The sequence below is a fragment of the Cavia porcellus genome, unplaced genomic scaffold (genome assembly GCF_034190915.1).
Source record: "Cavia porcellus strain 051 isolate PalLab524CR breed Dunkin Hartley unplaced genomic scaffold, mCavPor4.1 scaffold_29, whole genome shotgun sequence".
Classification (NCBI taxonomy): Eukaryota; Metazoa; Chordata; class Mammalia; order Rodentia; family Caviidae; genus Cavia; species Cavia porcellus.
The window spans coordinates 17,268,922-17,285,944 of record NW_026947512.1 but is presented as its reverse complement, the minus strand read 5'-3'; the positions used below and the strand labels follow the sequence as shown (position 1 = coordinate 17,285,944).

The following is a 17,023-nucleotide window of genomic DNA, read 5'->3' as shown; positions in this document are numbered from 1 at the left end:
CATTGTTTTGCAGCACAAACTGCCTAATAATTCCCAGTGACAACTCTCTGCTTCCAGGTACAGATTACAAGGCTCCTCCTCTAGTAAGTGTGTGATTATTGCTGGGAAAGCTACATGGACCAAGAAGCCAGTGTGCGAAGGTAGGTGAGATAAATGCAGTTAGTATGAACCACTGAGGTTCAAAAGAACCCTGCATTCACAGCTTCATTAAATAATGTTGGTTCATTATTAGCATACAAACCCTTACAGAACAAAGAACTCCTGGAGATCTTAAGTATTTGGTCTTCACTGAAGCCACCTTCAGTTGCCTCTTAATTTTTTGCTTCCTTAAATCAAATGAGTTCCTAGGGTTTTCCTTCTCTGGAAACTATACTCACTTATTAAGTACAAAGCCAAAGCACATACAAAGAAGAAATTAAATATTTGTCAATAAGAATTAAAGGATCAACAGTGCAAATGCATTCACCAATCAAGTTTTAAAATGATACTTTTAAATTTTATTTCATGAGCTGCTATGATTGACACAAAGAAATGTGACTGTTTTGAACCTAAGATGTGACAGTGGTTACAATCATCCCTAAGACACTCTATGTTGCAGCATGCCTGTGATATTTCCTGTCTCTGTAATTTCTCTAGAAATTCTTTGCCCACCACCTTCTCCTATTCTCAATGGAAGACTCAGCTCTTCAACAAATGTTTCATATGGAAGCACTGTAACTTACACTTGTGATCCAGACCCTGAGGAAGGAGTGACCTTCATCCTTGTTGGGGAGAAAACTATCCATTGCACCATGGACAGTCAGAAGATAGGGACCTGGAGTGGCCCTTCCCCATACTGCAAACTTTCTACTCCTGCGGTTCAATGTCCTCATCCCCAAATCTTAAGAGGTCAAATTTTTTCTGCACAGAAAGACCAATATTCCTATAATGACACTGTGGCATTTACTTGTGATTCTGGCTTCACCTTGAAGGGCAGCAGGAGAATCAGATGCAATGCTCAGGGTGCATGGGAGCCATCAGTACCAGTCTGTGACAAGGGTAGGTATCCAAGGCTCCACAGTGCTAGTGATGTATAATTCTGAAAATTTCCGGGAGTAGGTGGCATGCTTTAAATGGCCTTTTCTAGCTCCCTCAGCCATACTAAACATATTAGACAGAAAACCTAGTGAGGGCTTTCCTAATATTTATTACCTTTCCACCATTGCTTCATTTTGTGGAAATATGCTTGGGGAGAAAACGTTAAGCATTTCTAAGTTTTGCATTCCTTTGGGAGAAAATGGGAGGAAAAATCTCATCTCTCTTTAACAAAAAATGTCTTAAAGGGGACTTCACCCAGGGATAGATCAAAATCTCCCATAAAAGCACCCAAAATGACTCCTTAAGGGAAAGAAGTAACCAGGATCTGAATAGGATTCATAACAGCCTGAGAGCAGAAAAGAAAACAACACTGACCCCTACGCTTATCTGCACCCAGAGTGGAATTATACTGTTAATGTCAACTTCTTGGAGTCAGTTTCTTTCTGTTGTTGTTTATTTAAGATCATTTTGTTTTGTTTTCCCTGTGCTTTAGATTGTCAGACACCTCCTCATATCCTCAATGGGCACAAGGACCGACACATGGTCCGGTTTGTCCCTGGCACATCTATAAAATATAGCTGTAACACTGGCTATGAGCTGGTGGGAGAAGAATCCATCCATTGCACCCCTGAAGGGAAGTGGACACCTGCTCCCCCGCAGTGCAAAGGTACCAGACCTCAAAGACAGATGCCTTGTTTGTTCTAAGATTGCCTGAAGTTGTTTCTCATCCTAGTCTCTTTCCTTAGCGGCACAGTGTAAACCATTAGGACCTCAACTTTTTAAAAAACCTCAGGATAGATATGTTAGACCAGCTGTTTATTCTACTTGTGGTGAAGGGTGAGTGAAGGCTGACTCAGCCCAAACCAGGTCTGGCTTATCTGTGCACACTGCAAGCTTTATGTAAGTTTATTGCAAAGGTTTGTTCCTGTCACGTGCTTATAGAGTGCTGATTGTGCCAATTTTTCCATGCGTGGAAACTGCAGTGGGTGGATGATACTGAAACTGGCTATGGTTTTGTTCTTGTTGCTTCTTGTTTTGAAAGTGGTGAGACTGCTTTAGAGTTGGCTGTTGTTGCTTAGCTTAGGGGTCGCCAGATGGCCGAATGAAATGATTCTCTGTTTCTAGGTATCGATTAGGTGACAATGCTTATCAGCTGTGTCAAGGAAAAATTCCTTGGTATATGGAGATCCGTCTTTGTGAAGGTGAGTAGCAAAAAATGACAGAGGTTCTGACTGATGTAAGATCCATGCATTTCCAGGGAAATTTCAATTTGAGGGCATGCAATGGGAATTAGCATATGACATTCTGTTCTACTAACTTTGTCAGTAGTCATTGTCATGTAGTTTTGCCACATCTTTCTGTTGTTAAAGTTTTCTACCTCAATCAGTTAAATTAAACATACTGTTTTACTGATTCTCTCTTGGCATTTAGAATTACAAGAGTAATGACAGTGATGAGGATATGAACCACTATCTATAATCTAGGACACAGTATGCTAGTGCAGAGATTAGGGGATTTGTGTCACATCTGAACTCAGTTTCTGTTCCTACTACGTTATAGCTGTACAATCTCGGGCAATTTATGTTGCTTCTCTGAAATTCTAGTCTCCCTACTTTAAGGTTGGCATATAACCACAGACTTTAAAATTATCGGAATGAAGTTCCAATAATTAATATGCCTTTCCCAAAATAGGCACTCAATCAATAATAAATATGCTTCACTAATCATATAAATGATCATATGATCTCAGCCCAAAGGTAAAACTAAAAAAAAGCTTAATCCCATTCCTCTGTACCTTTTATTCCCTTACTGGCTAAGTTAAAAGAATTCTCCCTTTTAATTAGCAACTGACTACTGAGATTTAATGCTTCATAAGGTAAAAATCAGTATGTTTACTTAGTAAAGATTTGTTTTTGTAAAATCAGTCTAAATCAAATTTTATATATATAAAACAAAGTTTCAATATAACCCACGAAAAGTCACTTGTACCTACCTGAAAACAAAAGGATCGTACTGTGCTTGGCTTCTATTCTTTTTCTTTGGTGTCTGATACTGGCACAGACTTCTATGTGTCTTTTCATCTCTCTAGAAATCACCTGCCCGCCACCCCCTGTTATCTATGATGGGACACACACGGGAAGTTCCTTAGAAAATATGTCATATGGAACTACGGTCATTTACACGTGTAACCCTGGGCCAGAGAAAGGAGTGCAATTGGACCTCATTGGGGAGCATGCTATTCGTTGCACAAGTGATGATCAAGACAGGGGCACCTGGAGTGGTCCTGCTCCTCTCTGTAAACTCTCCCTCCCTGCTGTCCAGTGCTCAGCTCCCCACGTTGCCAATGGATACAAGATATCTGGCAAGGAAGCCCCATTTTCCTACAATGACAGTGTGACATTTAAGTGTAAGAATGGATTTATTTTGAAGGGCAGTGGTCGAATTCGTTGCAAAGCTGATAGCACCTGGGATCCTGAAATTCCAGTTTGTGAAAAAGGTAAAAACCTAGTGGGGGAGGGTTTTTACTTACCTTTTCTTTTTATATTTTTCGGTACTGGGAATTGAACTCAGGATCTAGCACTTGCCAATTAGGCACTGTGCTGCTGAGCTGTATCCCCAACTCTATTTCCTTATTCTTGTTTATAAGAACAGTCCTGGGGAACAGCAAAGGGAGCACGTGTTACTTTCCAGTTTCTTCCATGCTCTGGTACCTTGTTCTGCATGAGTTCTGTGTGTTCTTGGGTGAACAGCTCTTTTGACTGGGCTGCATTCAGGGTGGAAAATGAGAAGCCCTGTTGGAATGGGCCTCATTCTTTCACAACAGCAGAAGCACTCAGTGATGAATGAGAGGTGCCTGACCTTTGTTCTTACAAAGCTCCAGACTGCCTCTGACCAAGATGCCCCTATGTCATGTGGGTTCCACTGTGAACAGTGCTGGGGAGAAAATGGTCTCCGTGGTCTCTGAGAAGTTTGCAGACAGCACTTGTGACCCTGGCTACATGCTGTGGGAAGTAACATTGACCGTCTGCCTTCAGGACACAAGAGTCCTGCCCCATGGCTCAAAGATCCCTTCGGTTCCAAAGCTCTCTTTCTTGTTGCTATGAGGCATGTACAAGTCATCCCAACTTGGCTTTTCCAGAAGGATGCGAGCCTGTGACAGAGCTCCCAGCTGGCTCCCGAGTGGAACTTGTGAATACCTCCTGTAGAGAGGGGTGAGTAGGAGATAGTCCCACTCTGAGAAAATGATACACTTGATATGAGGCATTAACTTCACCCACAACTTGTCACAGTGAGGCCCCGTAGAGGTCCCCATTGCCACACTCAGAGAGGACATGAGGCTCCATTGACCTAACCAGCAATTCTGGCTTTTTGATGCTTCCTTGAAATGGAAAAGGCTTTGCACTGAGTGTTTGTAACTCTAAAGTAGTTTTCTGTTTGCGGGACCAAGGGCTTTATCTTCTATGTGCTGAAGTTCTTATTTAGAAGTACTACTGTTTTTATAGTTTGAAGAGGTCAGGCTGCAGAAATGTGATATTGGGCAAAGAAAAACTACTGTATTACCATGTATCCCTCTCTAGGTACCAGTTGAGTGGATATACCTATAAGAAGTGTCAAGACGCCAAGAATGGAGTCTGGTTTCAAAAAAGTCCACACTGTGAAGGTAAATTGGGAATAAAAGAGCAAATTGTAGACATCTGTAGTCAGAGAGGGAAGGCCACTAAAGAACTAGTTTGTAACTGTCCCAATAGTTTATTCTTCTCCTCAGTGTATGTAAGATAATGAAAAATATATCATTGTTTGATCCATACTAGAAACAATTGAGGTAGCTGTCAAGCAGTTGTCAGCTAATTTTGCTAAATATAAAAGTAGCCCATAGTTTTAGGTCACAGAAACACAGATATATTTCTTCCTATACTTTATTGTGTTTTCTGAATTTTTTGTGCTTACATTACAAAGTTGTTGTACAAAAAGTGTAATCCAGGTTCCAAAGTTTAAATAACTAGTAATGTGAAGTACAATGCATTTGCATAGTGTTGTCCATATCTGAAGGAATACTGTCCACTGTGATGTGCTCCCTGAAGCTGAATTCCCTAAATTTCTTCTGCAGCTATTCACTGTGAGCCTCCACCACTGATTGCCAATGGGAGACCCACAGGCATAATGGCAAAACAGTTTCTGTATGGGACTGAAGTCTCTTATAAATGCAACCCAGGATTTTATCTTTTGGGAGAGAAAAACTTACAGTGCAGAAGTAATTCTGAAGGACATGGAGCTTGGAGTGGGCCTCCCCCACAGTGCTTACAATCGCCTCCTGTAACTCACTGCCTTAGTCCAGGCATCAAACATGGATATCTACTCAACAAAACTCAGTCGTCATATTCTCACAATGACATAGTGTATGTTGCTTGCAATCCTGGCTTCATCATGAAAGGCAATGCTTTGATAAGGTGCCATACGGATAACACATGGGTGCCAAGTATACCATCCTGTATCCGAAAGGGTAAGATATTTTAAGGGATAAAATATGGGATGTTGTACAAAATAAAGGTTTTTGAGCAAGCGCTTGCCATTCCTCCTTCTAGCCTGTTGGTGTTGAGGGGAACGAAGCTGGCCTTCAAATCCATCGAATGTCCTTTCTTGTCTTAGTTGCCAATTGACAGTTTTACTCCTTTCAGTAATTACCTCCAACACCAGCTTCTAATTAGGGACCCCGTAGAATTCATTGCCCCAGAATAGCTCTCTTTGGTCAGCCAAGTGGTCTTATTTTAGGTTGAATCCATCCCCATGATCCAAGGTAAACAATGAAGCTGGGAAAAGTGAGTCTTCAGTGGCTGCCACTTTTGGGAGAACAGAAGCTTTCTAGTTTGTCACATCTGGTGGCTTCACTTCCTAGTTCTACTTGATTGTGTGCTGCTTAGATGACAGTCTGTTTGCTACTTAAAGGGAAAAGAAGTGAACTCTTTTGGCTGATAGATATTTCAGCACCTCCCATTTGGTGCATTTCCTCAGATCTGGCATGATGTAGATATAAAGTGCATATCTTCCAGCATTGCTTGGTCCAGTTGGAATGAAGGTTTCTGGTCACCAGCTAACTGGCTAATATATCACTCATTGCCTTTCTTATTGCCACCACAAGAAATACGCTCATCTAGGTGTTCTGCACTGTATTAAAGTTCCTTTCTTTTTGATCTCTAAGCTTTCATAGAGTGTCCGCCTCCACAAGCAGTCCTCAATGGGAACCATACTGGTGCAGATGGAACTCAGTTTTTTCCTGGAATGTCTGTGCTGTACACCTGTGACCCAGGCTACGTGCTGGTGGGGGAACCCCTCCTGCTGTGCACCCATGAAGGGACCTGGAGCCCAGCTGCCCCTTACTGTAAAGGTGCATGGTCTGTGTGTTTTCTTGTTGTTCTTCATAGTAAATCAATTTGTTCCACATAGATATGTTCACAGTTAGGTAAGTTCAACTTAAAACAGCCAAGGAAATGCATTAATTGGACCATTTAGTTAAATGCATTTGATTGGGTTAATATATTACCTAATATAAGTCTCTCGAGGTGAAAAAAATGGCCTAGGCTGTAGTCTGACTGCAAATGACCACTTACATAGTTGACCACATATAGAAAGTTGATGTACTTTCATAAATGAAAGCACAGTTTTGTTTTACCTGTGGTGATATGATAAGTGTGCACTTGATAAAATACCAATAAAGAGCACAATGGACTTCTGCATCTATTTCCTCTGTATGGTGACAGGATTATGCAGACATTTTTATAAAAGTTCCAAAAAGTCACACTCATGATCATAAACAATGTATGAAATGAGTAATAACTTCACCTTTAATACTATGGAGCACTTTCTAACATGTGCCAGATCCCGGATGTAGCCCCTTTCACACCTCGTCTCATGTAGTCTTCATAGCACTCACCGCAGGTTGCTGCCGATATCATCCTGTGGTCTAGGTAAGGTTCTGGTGACTTGGAACCAACCCTAAGCCACACAACTGGGAAGTAGAAGAGTCAGGATCAAATCCAAGATCCCACACTCTCGCGATCCCTGTGCTGAGAAGATGAAGGAAGAAGTGAGGAAGCACTCACATGGCACAAAGAATTAGAAAGTAGACAAGACACACAAAAAGACAGTGAGTCACAATATTCAGTGTAAGGGGCTGGGGATTTAGCTCAGCGGCATAAGCACCTGCCTTGCAAGCAGGTGGTCGTGAGTTCAGTCCCCGGTACCGATAAATAAATAAATAAAACACAATATTCAGCGTGACTCCTCCATTTCTCTGAGAGGCCATTAGGACCATCTGCTACTGTGAGTGATGACATAGAAGCAGAAAGAGCAATCTGGATAAAATCACTCTGGGGTTATTGAGAGAGGCTGTGCTTAAGTCATTATTTCTCTGAAGCTCTACTTACCTAGAATGAGACAAATTTGTTTTGTGAATGTTTCCATTAAGGTCAGTTTCTGCTTTCTTCTTGTTAAAAGGACAAAGCATGGCTCTGCTTCACTTGAATTCTTTTAATTGCAGAGGTAAACTGTAGCTTCCCTGAGAACACAAATGGGATCCAGAAGGGACTGGAGCCTGAGAAGATGTACCAGTACGGGTCCATCGTGACCATGAAGTGTGAAGATGGATACACCCTGGAGGGCAGTCCCCAGAGCCAGTGCCAGGATGACCAGCAGTGGAACCCTCCTCTGGCCGTCTGCAGATCCCGTAAGTGCCAAGGTTTCACTGCTGCTTGTATGTAGCGTGGACAGTGGCCAGCAAGAGATCTCTCTCAGCAGGCTTTCAGTGGGCATAGCTCTGTGGCCAGTGGTGCACTAACAGATAAACTTGAAGCCAGTAGTCCACTTTAGAAAAAGCACACCTTTGTGAGGATAGGCAAGCTAAATAAAAGAAAATAAAAAGAGGGGAACACTAATTTAAAAGGAACAAAAATGCAAAACCTACAGCCTTCCATTTAGAGGACTCACACCAGAGACTTCCCTGTTTGACGAATCTTGATTTTGAAGTGCTTACCAGTTCACCAGGAGCTCAAATACTGTTAACTCACTGTGATGACAATTAAATCTGCACTGGATTCTGAGGAATCATGCATTTTAAATGTGATTACATCCTTTTATTCTCTCTCTCTGTTGGCAACCTCCCCCAGCTTACCTAATTAAAGTGAAAAGAACATACAGTGAGGCTTTGTATGTAAAAGAATGGCTATAACTCGGGAACAAATAACATAATAGTCCTGGAAGGGGGCTGACTGTTGCCTTCTGGGCCAGCACCAGAGGATGATGGGACTTGGGCACACTGAGTTGTGCTAACTAGACTGACATTTTCATTGCTTTGTATTTTACTTAGGTTCACCTGCTCCTGTTGTTTATGGTAAGTTTCCTTAAATTCTTGAAGAAAACCTCTTATGATGCTTTATACATACATTTATATGTATCTATATCCTACCTATTAATGTTTTTTCATTTTAACTCAATAACCATCCCCTTCTTTTATGGTTTAAAGGTATTTTTTAACCTACATGCCATGTCACAAAATGTCTCTTTGGGACAGTGTTAGGTAAATATTTAAACAGCCAAATAGTCCTGATTTTTAAACAGCATTTCAATTTATAAACTCTTGATGTTTTTCCATGATTTGGTACTACTGAAATAGGTTTGGTTTTTTTGGGAGGCGGGGATTACTGGAAATCAAACTCAGGATCTTGTGCTTACCAGACAGGTGCTGGGCCACTGAGCTATATCACTGGTTGGGATGAAATAGGTTTTTAAATTCTGTTGTAGCAAAATGTATCTCCCAATCTAGAGTCAAAGTGTTGTTATGCAAAAGTGTGGGATCTTGGTAGCCTCTGCTCCTAATTTCAAGACAATGACAAGAATGTGACTGATGAAATTGGGAGGAACAGAAAAAAACCACAAAGAAAGGACTAGAATCTTGGGCTCACGCAACTGGTGCTGCTCTGAAAGGCAGACACAAAAAAACTCAAACCCAATTATGATCTTTCAAGAAGTTAATATTTATGATTGAGAAGAGTTAAGTATAAACATCACAAAACCATTTCCCTACCGCCAGGCCCCATTATCGGTCCACAGCACACATCTTTTTGGCTTTTGATGCTCACTCTTCCCCTCCTGCAGGTAGTATTGCAGCCCCGGTACTTGTTCTCCTGTTGAGTATCGCTGCCTTATGCATGATATCAAAACTCAGAGTACGGTAAGTCCAAACGCTTAGCCAAACGGCTCAACAAGCATTGGCTTTTGTAAACACACAAGCACGAGTTGTGTTAGATGAATACTGCGGTGTGCTAATTGGCACAAAGCATCTTGAGATACATGGAAGGAAAAACTCTTGTAAGGACTTAAAAGAGACCAGATAGCTTATTTTGGCTACTGATGTTTATTCAGGTGGTATATTATAAAACAAAATGAAACCATCTGGGAAATAAAACGAAAACCCCCACACAAAATAGCTGCATGGCGACAGCTTCAGATAATTACTGTATTCCTAGCTAAGAGTTCTCTTATATTCTTTCTTCTTTTTTTAATGAGGTGAAATTTTGGCAGTATAGTTTTTCATCTTGAATTACTTTTCATTTAGACTAACTACATAATTTTGTGTCTTTAAATCATGTTTTCTTTGTAATTTTTCAACAACTTCCTGTGTTGAAAAATTTTAGATTGCTTCCACAATTTTCTTGATAATGAAGACATAATGAATGTTTTTTGATAAACTTAATAGTATCTACTTGTTTCCTTTGGATAGATTTTAGAATTACTAGAATTACTATGAATAGTTAATATACTTAATAAATATTGCCTATGGGCTTTCCACAAGGTTTGTTCTAACTTGATCATGTATCAAAATAATTAATGTAACTGAATATCCTGTGTTTCTTGATCCCTTTTGTGCCTTTTTTTTTTTTTTGCCTTTTTCCTTTTTATTGGTACCAGGGATCGAACTCACAACCGCCTGCTCACAAGTCAGGCGCTTATGCCGCTGAGCTAAATCCCCAGCCCCGCAAACCACTTTGTGTTTCATTAGGATAGATACATACTACAATAATATCTAATAAGGCAAATCCCTCCCTGTATTTTTTTAGGGCTTCCTATTTCCTTCTGTTTTTTCTTCCAAGTGATCCTGTGAATCATTTGTCATCTTTCTGAAAACAAACATGCTGTGATTGCATTTAAGTCTCTAGGCTGGCTTCTGAGAACATCTTTTCTGTGATGTCTTCTCTTTCAGAAACATCCTAGGCTTTTCCATTTATTCAAGTAGTCTTTCATTTAACTATTTTCAGGATTGCCCAAGTAAATATATCATTAGGTTTCTAGTTCTTGCTATAATTTTTTGTCCTGAAACTAGACAGACCTTTACTTTTTTTTTTGTTTTTTTCGTTTTTATCGGTACCAGGGATCGAACTCACGACTGCCTGCTTGCAAGGCAGGCGCTTATGCCGCTGAGCTAAATCCCCAGCCCCAGACCTTTACATTTTACTTTAAATTTTTTATCATTTGAATCTGGAATTTCTTTTGTGATAATTGGTCAATGTAATTTACTGGCAATTTTTTTCTATGTAGTCAACTATTTGAAAGCCTGTTTTAAGGAAACCATGCCTGCCCCATTTGGTTCCAATGTATGGGCTACATCCTATAATTAACTTCAAATGAGATCTAGCAAAATTTATTTATCTAGTGACTTACTCCAATAATTATTTCAGTGGATTATCTAGTTGTCTCAATAAAAAACTGTATTTTCAGCCTGGCACAATAGCACATGCCCATGAATCACGAGTTCAAGGCCAGCCTAGGCACCTCAGCAAATAAAAATAAAAAGAGAATTGAAGATGTACCTCAGTGGTAGAGCACTTGCCTAACATGCATGAGGACGAGTTCAATTCCAAGTACAAAACCTAAAAACTATATATTTTCTACAACTTGTTATTTTTACATAATTTCCACTGGCTGTACATTGTTAATTACTTATTTATTGTTGTCTCACTTTATTGCCAACAGTGCTGTGCTAAATTAATGAATGTCAGCTATTTGCTGTGGACACTTCTGTATGTTGTTTTATTTAGGATATCAATGATGGTTTTTTAAAATTTGACCAAGAGTGTTAGAAAAATAGAAGGGATATGGGATAATGACTGTGTCCCCACATTTTGTTCTTAAACAGTAACTGTTGCATGCCTCTTATAAATTCAAGAGAAAAAATGATCTCAAAAACATAAGTATACATAGACATAGAGGTCTGTCATTTGCATAGCTTCACACATAGGAAGTTAAAAGATAATTTTAACCAAGAGTAGGGAAACATTTAAATAAATAGGAAATGTGGTCTCTATCTCTTTCCTTCACGCTACTAGGTTTGCCAATCAGAGCCTTGCATGTGTAGGGAAATTTGCAAACTTGGAGAATACCTAAAAGTTAAAATAATTCAAAGTTCTAATCTTCTTATTAGCATGTTATATAATATACTTTATTTATGTGTCTTAATTGTTGTAACCCAAATAGATATGTCAGACTAAATTCCTAAGTGTCACTCACTGGTTTTATTTCCATTTTTAACCTACTTCAATTTATTTTCTAGTAATTGATACAGACATGTGAATTTCCCTGAATACTTTTTGGAAAATGAGATGAGAAATAACTCATCAAAAAAGGAATATCTATTGACAAAATTGAACAATTTTAATAGTCATACAAATATTTCAAAAAGACTGTCCTATTCTCTATCATCTATTTTAACAACATCTGAATTTCTCATTGGTCTAAAAATTGCCATTAAATTATACTTTCAATGTATCTCCTATGAGCTGACCTCTTAAATATGCTAGTGACAAGTTGTAACTACCCTTAGCAGTAATCTTCCCCAGTAATTTGTTTCAAAGCTGACAATGAAAGTATAATCACATTTTATTGTCATTCACTGATTCCAATAAAGGGATTTTAGAAGCACATTAGTGATGCTGGGATAGCTCAGTGATAAAGCACTTGCCTAGCATGTGTGAAGCCTTTGGTTCCATCCCCAGAAAATATACACACATACACACACACACACAGAGATAGAGATAGAGAGAGAGAGAGAGAGAGAGAGAGAGAGAGAGAGAGAGAGAGAGACAGGTATATACACTTTGAAAAAATAAAATTGAAAACATTCACTTCAAAAACTGTTTAAAGTTTGTAGTGTTGTGTGAGTATGTAAAGATTTTGAGTTAAACTTCAAAAACTAATGTTTCCTTTCAAGTTGGAATGGAAAATTACAAGTTGTGTACCACAGGGCTAAAATTCTGATCAAATGCTAGAATAAAGACTTTCAATTTATCTCTTCTATTTGAGAGTTATAATTGTTAGTCATTAAGAGTCCTGAATAAGGAGTGAAACTGTGTAGTGTTAACCTCTGATTTGAACATTTATCAAGCCATCAAGTATTTTATTTTTACATAGAAATTTTTACACAGAAAGATAGATGACTGATTTGGATGGTTTTTTTTTTTTTTCTAACTTTCAAAAAAATTGGGTCATAGTGATAGTTAAGAAAATAAATCATTTTTGAAAAACACTTGCCATGTCTTGAGAATTATGGAAAGCAAAAAGCTACACAACTTTAGTAAAAAATAGAGACTGTATTTTTCTTATTTCTTCAATGTAGCAGTTACCGTACAAATGCAAAGCCTAAAGAAGATCTTAATTTAGAAACACAAGAAGGATACTCCATTGATCCGTACAGCTCAGCAAGCTAATCTGAAGATAGACTGGTATGAAATTGAACATTTTTATCAATTAATATATCAAGATTGCCTTTCATTTTTAGTATTAAGTATTTATCGTTTTGACTATCCCACACGTGTTGCATTATTAACTTACCTACTTTGTTATAACAACTTACGTTTCTACTTTTCTTTAACCGCTAATTCATCCTTTCAACAAATATACTACCTAGAAAAATGGTTAAGAAAAAATAAAAAGATAAAGAAAGTGAAAGCAGGCACCAGGGAGTGCAAGAACAGGGAAGTCTTCCCCTGGAAAAGGACAGTTGAACAAAAGCTGAGGGAAGAAACCAGGCAGCCTTGTGGCCTCATAGAAGAAGAACTCTCCAGGTTAAAAAAATAAACAAATAACAGTAGTAGAAAGACTGTAAAGCAGTGGGATTCTGCTGGGTGTCCTGGTGGTCTAGAGCCAAGGGACCAAGGCAGAGTGGTGGAGGTGATGAGAGATAAGAAGCAGGGGAGAGGGTAATCATGTCATTGTAGTGAGTGTTCACTCTGAGATGGGAACCACTGGAGTTTTAAGCAAATGAACTACACAGTCACCTTAATTGCTGTGTTAAGAAGAGAGATGGGGAGGGTGAGAGAGAAGGAGGAAGGGAGGGAGGGGCTGAGAGAAAGAGAGATTGGGAGGGAGAGAGAGAGAAGAAAGGGGGAGGGCTATAGGAAGCCACAGGGGAAGATGGTAAACAGTGAAAAGGCCATTGCAATAACCCAGGCAGGTTGTGAGTGGGTACCACCAGGCTTGAGAAAAGAGGTCAGAGTCTGTATGTATTTTTAAGATAGTGACGTTTGGAACTGCTGACAGTATCAGAGTATGAGAGACTCAGAGAGGTGGGAATGATGATATTTTGTGACCTAAGAAGATAAAAGAATGGAATTGGTATGAATTAAGATGTAAAGGATGAGACGGCAGGAGCTGCACTTTGAAGCTGTGAAGTGTGAGATGTGTAATACTCCTCCAGATAGAAGTGTCACGGGGACAGCTGGTGTACAAGTCCGGATTCCAGGCATTAGGTCCAGGCTGGAGAGCCCAGTGTGTCAGTGTCTGCATTTACATAACAGTGAGGCTGAAAAAGATAGTGAAAGAGGCTAGAGAAGGGGAAAGTTCAAGTCCTGAGCCTTAGATTCTGCAACAGTACCAGTCATGGAGTAAAGAGGGACCAGCAGAGGACCAAGAAGCTGCTTCTTGCAGGAGAAAGCCCTGTGTTACGGTGCTTTGGAAGTCAGGCACAGAAAGGGCGGGGAGAGTCTGGTCAGTGCTGTATTAGGTTAAAAAGATGAGTAGAGAAACCTGACCATTGGAAGTAGCACCAGATTGTTGGTGAACTTGAATTTTGCCTGGCTTAGTGAGCTTAACAGAGAATGAAAGGAAAGAAGTCGCAGATCTCAAGTACAGACAGCCCTCTCTGGACGTTTGTCCTACATAGGTGACCATATAAAAAGAGTGACAGCAAGAGTTAGAAGTAAGGGTAGGAAGAAATCAAGAGAAATGTTTTTTAAGAATGGGTAAATAGAAGCTCACTCCGTGCAGATGAGAATGATCTAGCAGGAAAATAGCAGTGAGCCAGGAAAGAGAGAAGAATTACTCGAGCAACACAGGGGTGCACCAAGGGAAGGAGATCTTGCTGCTTGAGCGAGGGGTTGACCTGAGAGAGGTGAACAGAAGGAAAGGAAGGGTAGCCAGAAGGCAGGAGAGGGGTGATGGTGGACAAACGGGTCCTGTTCTCTTCTAATAATGCCGTTTTCTCAGTGTAGAAATCAGATTAATCAGCTGGGAAACATGGCAGAGCTTAAGGAGAAAAAAAGAAGGCCATAAGCAGTGAATTAAAGTTGAAAGCTGAAAGATAGGCAGCTTAGAAACATTGAAATGCTCCCCCCAAAAGACCCATTTGAGGGTCCCAGGAGAAAACGGGGTGAGCAAGGGAAGGTTTCCTCTCCCCAGGCAATCTGGTGAAGGCTTTGTGCTTGATCTCACTGCTCCTCGCTGCCACGCGGAAAGACGGGTGTTATCCCTAGATCACACCAGGCTAAAACAAGAAATAAATGAGAAAACTGAGAAATAAATGAGAAGGCTGAAAGAATATCCTTGCCAATGTCAGGAACTCGAATTCCAATGTGTCTTCAGATTACTTTCCCCTATAAGATATAAAATAAAGATGACACCTCTGCCCACTTGACATTTATTTGGGGAAGTTAAATAAGACTTACATGTATAACACTGTAAGCAAAAAGTCCCACAAGCAGGGTACAGAAAAGCTGCTGTTGATTACTTGCTGGTGGGGAGTCACAAAGACAGGCAGGGGGAGAACTGGGAATGCCACACTCTCCAAATCCAAATGTAAAGCCATCACATAAATAGTTGTTGAGTGAATATATGAATAAGTGAGAATGAGAATATTTTTCCATTTGTTCCTGTTAGTTTTACACATGTTTATCAATATAAGTTATAGTATTATTTATTCCAAAGTATGTTATTTGAAGAATCACTTATGATAGAATGATGTCTTCTAGTGGGCTTTCTAATGGTTGTACTTGGCATGCAGGCAAAATGTTAACACTCAGTAATTTCAACTTTTGAATTTCTCTGCCACTATTCATGCTACCACCGAGACAGAAATGATTCATTTCAATGGGTCACCTGCCTTGGAAACCAGTGAAACATTGCCTGGAAAGAAGCCACTTTAAAATCAGCAAGTCTCTTTGTGTAGTCTCAAGATCAATGTGATAATTTTTTACAAGCTATGATTTCCTACATGCTCTTATTCTCATGAAGAACAAAGAAGGTTTGCCTAATGGTAAAGACTGGATTCCAGTTTCACAGCTGTGCTGGGCAAGGACTTTGAAGCTTTGCTGGTTGCTGGCCTGAAGTCAGGCTGTGGTTACAAACAAATACATGGCTAGAAAGGTGTCACCTTCTTTAGGAAGGCACTAAAAGTGTTGTCCTGGTAACCAGAGCCATCTTCATTTTTAAACAACATTCTTACAATTACTATATGTTTTGGGTTGCAATGTAGCTATAACTATTTAAACCAAGTTTGAAATACTTCCTCTGTTTGTGTTAGGCACCTTTATCGGGAAGACTAGATTTCCATCTTTCATGTGGTTAAGTATTTCACTTTGATCCTCATTGGCCAGGGATATTTCCTCACAATGCTGTATGTTCTTTGTCTTTCCATAACCAGTAATTCTAATTTGTACAAAGTTTTGGTGTTTTCATGTTGCAAGAATCAGGATTTAACTTTAAAGACCTGATGTAAAAGTCAAACTTTGGATATTTCCTTAGAAGTCTTCTCATGAGCTTACATTAGTAATGTGTATGTATATCATCATCAAATAAACAGTATTGTAAAAACACAACTTGCCTTATGTGACTTTGATTTTCTGGAACCCATGAATTCTTGAAAAACAGACATAGTCTTTTAGTTTTTAGAGTTTGCAATTTATCAGCTGTTCTTTTTTGATCTATACGTTGGTCATTTTAGCCAAACTCAACCCACAAATCCAATTCCCTCATCTCAAGACTTTGTCTCATATTTCTCAGCCAACATCTTCCTCCGCCTACACAGCCTCTCCAACACACTCTGGATCCAGCTGTTAATATTCTCTATGCAAATATTTAAACTGTTGAAAAAGTAGAATCTTGCTCCTGGGTGACCACAAATATTCTCTCTCTACTTTCTCCTATGCTGTTCAACATCCTTTATTTCTTTTTTAATTGTAGTTAAGAAAAAAAAAGTTTTGCATATGTGAAACATGAAATTTATTATCATAACCATTATTAACTGTATACTTCAATAGGGTTAAATATATTCACATTAATGTATGACAGATATCAACTATTTTATCTTGGGAAGTTGAAACTCTGTATCTAACTGAACAACAAATCACCATTCCCCCCACTCCCCAGCTCCAGGAAAGCATCATTCTACTTTCTATTTCCCCAGATTTGACAACTTTAGGTACCCCATACAAATAGAATCATACAGCATTTGACTTTTTCAAGATTCATTTAGCATAAAGTCCTCAAGTTTTATCATATTTTAGTACATGACAGGATTTCCTACCTTTTTAAATGTATAGCAAAATTCCATCATGTGTTGTGTTAGGCTTCTATCACTGTGACAGTATACTCAAAAATAAAGGAAGAAAGGTTTACTTAACAGACT

General features: G+C 39.3%; 1 protein-coding gene across 1 annotated transcript in view; it reads left to right on the top strand.

Moving 5' to 3' along the window:
- Positions 1–16,214, top strand: part of Cr2 (complement C3d receptor 2) — a 33,321-nt gene extending 17,107 nt beyond the window's left edge. The window contains exons 5-19 of the mRNA XM_063240269.1: positions 58–140; positions 637–1,038; positions 1,571–1,744; positions 1,824–1,914; positions 2,203–2,279; positions 3,167–3,574; positions 4,217–4,289; positions 4,656–4,738; positions 5,186–5,578; positions 6,275–6,460; positions 7,613–7,798; positions 8,438–8,461; positions 9,226–9,301; positions 12,740–12,845; positions 15,472–16,214. Of these exons, the coding sequence (XP_063096339.1) occupies positions 58–140; positions 637–1,038; positions 1,571–1,744; positions 1,824–1,914; positions 2,203–2,279; positions 3,167–3,574; positions 4,217–4,289; positions 4,656–4,738; positions 5,186–5,578; positions 6,275–6,460; positions 7,613–7,798; positions 8,438–8,461; positions 9,226–9,301; positions 12,740–12,830 (2,347 nt within the window). The 3' untranslated portion in view covers positions 12,831–12,845; positions 15,472–16,214. The remainder of the gene's footprint in view (positions 1–57; positions 141–636; positions 1,039–1,570; positions 1,745–1,823; positions 1,915–2,202; positions 2,280–3,166; positions 3,575–4,216; positions 4,290–4,655; positions 4,739–5,185; positions 5,579–6,274; positions 6,461–7,612; positions 7,799–8,437; positions 8,462–9,225; positions 9,302–12,739; positions 12,846–15,471) is intronic.
- Positions 16,215–17,023: the final 809 nt, after the last annotated feature.